A 10,327-nucleotide genomic window follows, 5' to 3' on the forward strand; every position below is an offset into this window, starting at 1 on the left:
TTATTTATTAAAAAAACTCACCATATTCATAAAAAATCTCTGCTAAAAGCATAATCGATTGTACGTATCCCACTCTACCAACTGCTTAATATTATATGCACCTGTACATGAGGGCCAGCAAAACACACGCCTGTCAACTTATATATTTGTATTAACTCTGAAGTGAGTGTATGTCCTGGATTGAAGAAGGGTCCTACACTATGTGATTATAATCTGTTGTATAATGAAGGTTAAATAACACCAATTACCAGTTTGAAGTTTTCATTCACTTTGAAGATTGATTTCATTGTGACTAGAAATTCCAGCAGTGTGTCAGTGTGTCGATGGGGTTTTGGTGTGGCGCTGTCAGGGTGAAGTGATGACAGTGTAAGCAAATCAGGCTACAACAACAAGTAGGGAATAAATCATCTCCGTGTCCACTGTGGTATCTGAGTGCGGGGAGATACCATGTAGAAGGCAGGTGATTGGACAAACCATGAATGCGCAGGCTTTAAATTTGTACTGCAGTCGCAAACGTCATGTCTCATCATAAAGAAGTTGCTGGTATTAAAGTAGCTGTCACACTCGGCTGTACGTAGTTAGCGGGTTGTCGTCGCAGTGAACAGTCGCACTACCAACACGCTGTGCCCCCACTCCTCCCTCCAGCTAGCAGTATGATGTCGTTGTTGCTGCTCCTCCTTGTTGTCCCTGCGGCATCGTCGACGGCGTTGGTTGGTGGCTTCTCACCCTTGTTGAATGCAGACACTCTCATCTCCAAGTACTCCTCCAGTAGCTCCTTAACTAGGGACGAGTTCCACGCTCTGTTCAGTAGTCTCAAGTTGCACGTGAAGCAGAATTTGGACACGGATGGAATCCTGGGGTCGGAGGATGAGGCTCTCAGGGATGCTGATTGGTGCAACACAGTTCTAAACAACACCGCAAACACCACCTGCGGACAGGTAAGTCAAACAACTCCTACATGTCTATTAGGTTCTCCGCGAAGTCTCTTTTGAGGTGAGGTTTGACTAACATGACGAAACCTGGGAACAAATGCGAATGGGCTCTATTGCGCTCCACGTACAATAGTACATGCTTAAAGTAACACTGCAGATGAATACTTTCAATTACTTATTTCGAAAACTAAGATAGGAAATGAACAAATATATCTGTTCATGAAACTAACAGCATGTGCATAATCTGTATAGTGTACGTTTCTCTCATAGTGAGTATGAAAGTTGGCTTGGGCATGTAAGGCTCGCAATTCCTTGTGAAGAGTTGCGTTCCTTAGGCGTACCAGAATCCTATAAATTTGGGTTAGAATCCCAAATTAACTCTAATTATTGGTTCTTTGATCAGAACCACGCTCGTATTTATGGGTCTCACCAAACTTGTAAACGTCTAATGATTGCATCACTTCGGACTTTCTTCCTACACTAAGCTGGCAGGACTTTATTATTGTTAAAAGCGAAGTAAATCCGAATGCACTGACCTTCTTGTATACTTTTAGTATATTAAAAGGGTTTATTAATTTTGAATAGCTACACAGGTTCATATACCATGAATGTATAAAGTTAAACTGATACAAAACACTGAACAGTAAATTGTAAATGTTTCATTTTCCACGGTCAGCTTGAAGACATACTCAATCCAAGACTACATGGCTGTTGTGCATTTACACTGTACTAAGTAACAGACATAGTCATGTAAAATGCATTCACAGTAGACGGCAGACCTAGTGCAAACTGGTGGTAAATGGAATATATGTATTATGGTCTTTGACCGGAAAAGCACTTATCAACAATGCTGATATTATTTTATTTTTCGACTACCATATACCATTGTAATCTATAGTCAGGATTGGTGTGTAGGCGTGTTTGTGCAGCACGACTCAAACAATGGCATTAGGCTGTATATGTGCGCCTTACGTAAACACGCAGTACTCATGAAATTCGGGAATAGAAAGTTCCAAACAGATATATCAATACCATCTCGGTGACCATGACCTTAGAGTGTCAAGATGTCATGAGCTGGAGGCATGTCCTTTTGATGCATTATGGGTATAACCTCCAGGATGACCTAGCTCTCTTGTATTCTCCACTCATGCTTAGGGTTATGAATATGCAAGACGACCGATGCACAAACATGCTACATAATACACGTCATATCTGAAACAATTCCCCTGTTGTACTCTTATAACCACGCCCCCTCTACTCCTAACTCTGTGTGGACCACCTTCCAATGTTTCCTCACCCATGTTTCGGTTTCCATATTTTTGTTCATGCACAAACATCTTAACCCTGTTAGGAAATTATCTTTCTTTTTTTCCGAAAACACACAATATTTTTCTCTTGTATTCTGGCATGTGTTGAACTCTCTGCACTGACTGCATGGACATGGTACACGTAATATAATGGATACTGATAGCTTATTTACGAAATGTGATGAAACGTCATTCAAGATTTAAAATGGTTGTGTGTTCTTCCAGCGTAGCGAGTATCTAAAGGTGGTCACCAGTGCCGTAGCCAGCCGGGGTGGGGGCAGGGGGAGGAGGGATGGATTTTCTTTAGAAAACAGTTTTATTTGAATCATGCAAATACAAGTTGGAGACACTTGATACTTGTACAAATATTCACCCCCCACACACCCACCACACACACCCACCACCCCACACACCCTGTCAAAACAAAAGTTAACAACGGTGGTCTTGGTCACCAGTACGTGCAGTTTGAAACAGAGAAAAGAATACATGTAACCTAATTGCATAGTTAGATTTATATACAGATTAATATGCATGTCTATTCGCGAGCCAGAAAACACGGCAATAGTTGGATTCACAGGTTCCTTGTTCGTAAGAAGGTTTACAACTCTTCTGTCAGGAGTTTGACAAGTAGAAAACGTGTACGTTCAGTGCTCACCTCGCCTGCCAGGACTGAGCTAGGACACGTGCAGAGCGAGGACATATGTGACGTCATACCTACTGTTATTTAATAGATGGCTACTACCTTAACGTAGTAAAACGCAGATTAATGTCACCTGGAACAGGAAGAACACATCACAGAGCCGTCTCGTGTGGCATTATTTCACAATAACCCAGACTTTACCATTTTTCCAGTGCGAACAATATTTCAACCTTCATATAGCACATTATAGAGCTAGAACATTTTTTGCATACATTAATTCAGCTATTAAATGCGATGTCCCCCTTTTCTCCCACTGTAACCTATTTCCTTTACTTCATTTTGTTAAATACTTTTTTGGTTTACTGTAACGGTCGCTAAACTAAGAATTAAATAATGTGGATAGGTGTAGTTACGAATAGCATATGAACATGCACATATGAACGAATAGCATATGATCGTGCACATATGAACGAATAGCATATGATCGTGCACAAATGAACGAATAGCATATGATCGTGCACATATGAACGAATAGCGTATGAACATGCACATATGAACGAATAGCATATGATCGTGCACATAACGAATAAATTACATATGCGAGTAAAATGTTGATTTTGAAAATGTTATGTTGGAACGAGACGCTACAGTCGGGCCTCTCCAAATATTTGGATGTTTCCTTTTCTTCACGTCCACTTCACCGTGTCTCACCAAGCTGACGAATCGCCACAATTATACCGCCAGACCTTAATCTTCCTTCACATGTTACTACCTTCCACCACTAAGACCAAAAGCTATTGTTGTTGATAGAATATAGGCACCACTTCGGGAATTCCTACCCCATCAACCAAACACGCCGTGATATAACTGAAATACTATTCAAAGCGGCATTAAGCCCAACTAACTAGCTCACTCACATACACTGAAATATCGAATGACGTCATAACATCAAGTTTAGTTTCCGCTTTGAGGGTACTAGTCTCAACCTTAATCGGGATCATGTAAAATGATGCCATAACATAAAGTTGATTAATCAACACAAGAGTTATTACAGAAAGTGAAACAGATTGCATTTTAACAAGTTAGTGTCTATCAGCCACTATATATATATGCACACCAGTCCCTATACCAGTCCCTATTCCCTTCTTCTGTAACTACTGAACCAGAACGTGTGGAATGTTATTTTTAATTATTCATCATTTATACAACAACGACACGGTGACGGTGAACGTGAAACGTCATTGGTCTAAACTGAACATAGCACGTTTTGGTATAGACATCAGGGGATAAACTGTCATGGAACAATTTGGGTTTCCTAGTTTAGTTATGACAATCGAGTTCCTACCCAACTGTGATATTCACGAATAACATGCCATCCGTCCTTTAATATAGGTGGAGTGTGTTCGCAGTGAAGATGTGTTCAACACATACGCCTTGGATGCCCGTATTAACTCATCGTCCCTGCTACACGCGCTGCCGGCTATTGTCATTGCCTTAGAGGAAGACCACTGCCGCGCTTTACAGCTCGCCGACTCCGCACCAGAAGACGAAGGACCTCGCAAACCTACAGATGCAGAAGGTACAAAAAGTAAACGTAAAGATACCGCTAAGTCAGTCAGTATTTATGATTCTTGGATGTGAAGTTGTGCTCTGTGTGTATCTCACCTCTGATGTTATTTGTCCACACAGCATGGGGTTACGGCCTTGGCGTGGTGCTCACTGTCTGTCTCATCTCCAACCTCGGGGCTTTCCTCACGCCACTGATGAACTCCAGCTTCTTCCAGAAACTGCTCATGTTCCTTGTGGCAATTGCTATAGGCACACAGGCTGGAGCCGGCATAGTCGTACTCATACCGGAGGTAGGTCTTCCCGAGTTACTTGAAACCAGTAGAAATCTGGAACCATCAGGACAAAAATGTGTTAAATACCATTTATTTACCCACATAATTTGAAGGTATGGAGTCAATTCTACTTTGCGCTAATGTCGCTGATGAGTGTGTGTTGTGTTATAGTCCATGCACCTGATGTACATAGAGGAGACCAAGGACACGTACCTGTGGAAGGCCTGCTCCGTGCTCGCGGGGATCATCTTTGTTCTTCTGCTCGAGCGAATACTGAAGATATCATTTCACCAAATAAAGGTAGGAATGCCAACGCCAAGAACGCCTATACCTAGTGTATCACACAAACTACAAGTCTGGCTTTCATGAAAACAAATCATTCAAATCATTGATCCTGCTGCATACCGAAACAATATTTAAAGTAGCATAAATTCTTGTGTTCATTCATTGACTTCATCTAGTCGATTCACATTGTGTTCTTCAGTCTGCTAAAGAGAGGACAGTGGCGGAGATCTCGGTGGAGGTTGGGAGCACAGTCACCATGAGCACGACATCGTCCAGCGAGGACACGGACTCCAACTCAAGTGACCTACCTGTTGCTGTAACCACTACCGTGATAGGGAACGGGAAAAGCAACGGCAGCACACACGACGGCACACACGACAGCAGCAACGGGGTTAAAAGCAGGAAGACGAGCGATGTTGAAGCAGACTCCGAGAAAGTGACACAGCAGATAGCTACCGTGGCGTGGATGGTTCTCCTAGGGGATGCTATACACAAATTCGTGGACGGTTTGTCTGTCGGCGCAGCTTTCACGGAAAACATCACCACTGGTCTCAGTTTAGCTATCTCCGTGCTGTGTGAAGAACTACCTCATGAGCTAGGTATGTCCTTATATGTCACGGTCTGCTTCATCTTGATATCCATGGCAGGAATGTCCACTGTCAGGATGTCCTTTATCAAAATGTCCTTTATCAGGATGTCTACTATCACAAAAGATCAGGTTTATCAGAGGGAGTGGGCATGGATGGCCAGTTGTCTAAGGCAGGCAATTCGCTGTGCAGAGTTGCGTGCGGTGGGTTCGAATCTCGGTTCGCCCTGATTATTTTTCTAGGCTTGTCAGAACCAGACCCGTGGGTAAATGTCTAAGACCTGTAAGACTTCGGTCTTTCCTCCCGCATTAACTTGCCGGACCATAATGTAACTGAAACACTCTTCAAAGCTGCGTTAAACCCATTTCACTCACTCATGTACAGCTACTTTCTAGAAGGGAGATGTAGAGCATCTAGACATGAGTGCATCATTAACACATTCTACAACCTGTTGTAGACATACATAGCCCAAATGTACAGATTCATCAATGTTTTGGAATATATTTCCTATTAACCCAGTCTACTGATATCCTTGATCGCATGACTTTCTTTTCATTTGGACTTGTTTGGCGTGGTTTGTTAAGGTTTCTACCAAGTGAGTTCTTTCATTATCTCAGATTTAAAGCAAAGAATTCTCCAGTAATCAAAACCTGCAATTTCAACAAATATCTAACTATGTGCACGGACTAACATGTACTGTATAACGGCAGGCGATGTGTCGATCCTACTGCACTCGGGGATGACGATGAAGCAGGCCTTAACATACAACACTTTGTCAGCCGCCATGGGGATCCCAGGTCTCATTGTGGGCATCTTTGTAGGCGAGACGACGTCTGCAAACCAGTGGATATTTGCAATAGCAGGAGGCATATTCATTTATGTTCCTCTTGCTGACATGGTACGAGCGTGAGCAATCTATATACATCGTAGAGAACAAACAATTCGCCAATACATAATAGCCCAACAAGTTTCAAAATATGTCAACCCTATGTGGTCATTAAAATTCATTTGAAGATGATTCATAAGCACTTTGAATTGGTTCCATAAATAATGTTGATTGTCTTTCTCCTCCACAGATTCCAGAAATGGGCCATGCTGTTGACAAGGCACTGAAAGAGGGGACGGGGGCCATCTTTTTATCGTTTCTACAGCTTCTTGGTTTGATGATAGGCTTTGGCATCATCATCCTTGTAGCAGCATATGCAGGGGAAATCCAGGTGTGATACTATGTTGATTGTAAACTGTCTACCTACGGTTGTTGAGTTGGACCTTCGTCTGAATACAAACTATATACCATTCTTCTTATTCAGAGACAATACAACTACCACCATTCTCCAACCGTATTTCACATACGAAACAATGCAATATGAGTTGGACATGCACCTTTCTTCTATATAGTTGCCGCTTCTCTCTTTGTTTAATACAAAACAAATGCATATAGAACAAGACAGGGAATTATATGTGTAAAGGATTTTACGAGAATTAATTTTCCTACACGATATGTTAAAAAAAGATGAAAGGATGTATTTTTCAAAAGCCATCAGTGCTACCTTGAGTAATCGAACATCGCTGTAGGGACAGAAGTATTCCTATATTGACACAAAAGAGGCTGACCCTGGATTGTATATACCCTGTGGGTTGAAGTCAGTTACATCAATGGGGGAATGTAAACCAATGACTCGAATGGTCAACGTTTGATAAGGTTTAGTTCACAGGTCAATTAGTGGAGTAGAAGGAACGGCCGGGTCTGATTACATGGTAGTTGTTGTTTCTATAGATAAGAAGTGTGGAGCGTGCACCCGTAAACACATTCTAGATTAGGAATAATGAAATGAGCACACATGTGATTAGTGTTTTCCACGTCTACGACGGAGCATTCCGTGGGTGAAGATTTGCAGGACTTGAAGATTTGAAGACTTGCAATATTACTGTTTGTCCTTTGCTCTGTGATAATGAATAATAGTATCTTGTGTGTATTTGAGGTGTTGTGTGAAGCTGTAGCTACACAATAAACTATATTCCATAACACACTCGTCTTATGATTCCTTAGTCACTGACTGACACCACGTCCATCTTGGAGATATTGATGGTGATGCAGCTTTAGCTGTTCACATGCTTCAAGGTACAGTTTGACTCCCAACAATACATGTCTTACTTATTACTGATCAGTTAGTAAAACCTAAAGTACGTACACAAAATATATATTGAAAATATCAAAACAATAGAAAACGTACGTAGAAGACAAATTGAGTAACGTAATCGCGCTCATTCTACAATTACCAGATACCGCCAACAATGTCCCCAATATCAGTAAAACCAATACCAGATACACTGTACTGATATACTGACCCCAATAACCCTGATCCCAAAACAGTGAAACCAATACGATATACCCTGTAACCCTTTAACCCTGACCCCAATACCAATAGAACCAAAACAATATACCCTGTAACTCTGCAATCCTTAAACCCTGACCTCAGTACCAGTAGAACCAAAACAAGATACCATGTAATCCTGACCTCAGTACCAATAGAACCAAAACAAGATACCATGTAACCCTGACCCCAAACAATTACCAACACAAGATACACTGTAACCCCGACCTCAGTACCAGTAGAACAAGTACAAGAAACACTGTAACCCTGACCTCAGTACAAATAGAACAAGTATAGGATACACTGTAACCCTGACCTCAGTGCTAACAGAACAAGTATAGGATACACTGAAACCCTGACCACAGTGCTAAAAGAACAAGTAGAGGATACACTGTAATCCTGACCTCAGTGCTAGCAGAAACAAGTATAGGATACCCTGTAACCCTGATCTCAGTACCAACAGAACAAGTATAGGGTACACTGTAACCCTGACCTCAGTGCCAACAGAACAAGTACAGGGAACACTGTGACCCTGACCTCAGTACTAAAAGAACAAGTATAGGATACAATGTAACCCTGACCTCAATGCTAGCAGAACAAGTATAAGATACACTGTAACCCTCGCCTCAGTACCAACAGAACAAGCAGAGGATACACTGTAATCCTGACCTCAGTACTAACAGAACAAGTATAGGATACACTGTAACCCTGACCTCAGTACTAACAGAACAAGTATAGGATACACTGTAACCCTGACCTCAGTACCAACAGAACAAGTATAGGATACACTCTAACCCTGACCTCAGTACCAACAGAACAAGTATAGGATACACTGTAACCCTGACCTCAGTACCAATAGAACAAACATAGGATGATGCACTGTAACCCTGACCTCAGTGCCAACAAAACAAGCATAGGATACACTGTAACCCTGACCTCAGTACCAACAGAACAAGTATAGGATTCACTGTAACCCTGACCTCAGTACCAACAGAACAAGTATAGGGAACACTGTGACCCTGATCTCAGTACTAACAGAACAAGTATACGATACACTGTAACCCTGACCTCTGCACCAATAGAACAAGTATAGGGAACACTGTGACCCTGACCCTGACACTGTAATCCTGACCTTAGTATCAACAGAACAAGCAGAGGATACACTGTAACCCTGATCTCTGTACTAACAAAACAAGTATAGGATACACTGTAACCCTCACCTCAGTGCCAACAGAACAAGTACAGGGAACACTGTGACCCTGACCCTGACACTGTAATCCTGACCTCAGTATCAACAGAACAAGCAGAGGATACACTGTAACCCTGATCTCTGTACTAACAAAACAAGTATAGGATACACTGTAACCCTGACCTCAGTACCAACAGAACAAGTATAGGGAACACTGTGACCCTGATCTCAGTACTAACAGAACAAGTATACGATACACTGTAACCCTGACCTCTGCACCAACAGAACAAGTATAGGATACACTGTAACCCTCACCTCAGTGCCAACAGAACAAGTACAGGGAACACTGTGACCCTGACCCTGACACTGTAATCCTGACCTCAGTATCAACAGAACAAGCAGAGGATACACTGTAACCCTGATCTCTGTACCAACAGAACAAGTATAGGGAACACTGTGACCCTGACCTCAGTACCAACAGAACAAGTATAGGATACACTGTAAACCTGACCTCAGTACCAACAGAACAAGTATACGATACACTGTAACCCTGACCTCAGTACCAACAGAATACGTATAAGCTACACTGTAACCCTGACCTCAGTACCAATAGAACCAATACAAGATGTCATGTAACCCTGACCTAAATATGAGTATATACTAATTTACTCAAATTAAAATTCATAAAAAATATACCATGTCAGCGAACCTGTTATTCTATGCCGCTCTCCGGCTGCTACCTTGCGAAGAACTGCTTATTTCGGGATTTATGAACTGATCTCGTTGCGCTAATACATATCCTACCAAAATGTCACCCATGAAGCTGCTTAAACATGTTTCATGATGATTTTAATGAGTTCCCTTCATCAAAAGAATTAAATTCCATTTTATATCTCAACAAAATCTCAGTGACATCATGGCTCTAGTTTCAGCTCTCTGGTTGCCAAGGGTATAGAACAACACAACTGACCCTATGTTACATTTTGTGATGATTTTAACAAATAGATGATGATGGCCACATCTCGAATACAGTAACAATTCCTTTAATCCAGACTGAACTGCAATATTGTCCATATCCAATATTGTTCATTTGCTAATAGGGGCGATGGGATAGCCTAGTGGTTAAAGCGTTCGCTCGTCACGCCGAAGACCCGGGTTCGATTTCCAACAT

The 10,327-nt window shown here is 41.8% G+C and overlaps 1 protein-coding gene across 1 annotated transcript; it reads left to right on the forward strand.

Moving 5' to 3' along the window:
* Window positions 1-653: 653 nt before the first annotated feature.
* On the forward strand, window positions 654-6,815 carry LOC139467110 (metal cation symporter ZIP14-like). The gene is made up of 7 exons (XM_071248828.1): window positions 654-938; window positions 4,272-4,458; window positions 4,569-4,738; window positions 4,892-5,020; window positions 5,205-5,604; window positions 6,303-6,490; window positions 6,669-6,815. Exons 1-7 carry the CDS (start codon window positions 654-656, stop codon window positions 6,813-6,815), a joined length of 1,506 nt encoding a protein of 501 aa, XP_071104929.1.
* The last annotated feature ends 3,512 nt before the right edge of the window (window positions 6,816-10,327 follow it).

The sequence above is a fragment of the Haliotis cracherodii genome, unplaced genomic scaffold (assembly GCF_022045235.1).
Source record: "Haliotis cracherodii isolate W230 unplaced genomic scaffold, xgHalCrac1.p SCAF_19, whole genome shotgun sequence".
Taxonomy (NCBI): domain Eukaryota; kingdom Metazoa; phylum Mollusca; class Gastropoda; order Lepetellida; family Haliotidae; genus Haliotis; species Haliotis cracherodii.

Excerpts from the sequence above, each read along its gene's own strand:
- LOC139467110 (XM_071248828.1), top strand. The coding sequence starts at position 654 with ATGATGTCGTTGTTGCTGCTCCTCCTTGTTGTCCCTGCGGCATCGTCG. Across the intron at positions 4,739-4,891 it reads TAGTCGTACTCATACCGGAG|TCCATGCACCTGATGTACAT; the intron begins GTAGGTCTTCCC and ends GTTGTGTTATAG. Across the intron at positions 6,491-6,668 it reads ATGTTCCTCTTGCTGACATG|ATTCCAGAAATGGGCCATGC; the intron begins GTACGAGCGTGA and ends TCTCCTCCACAG.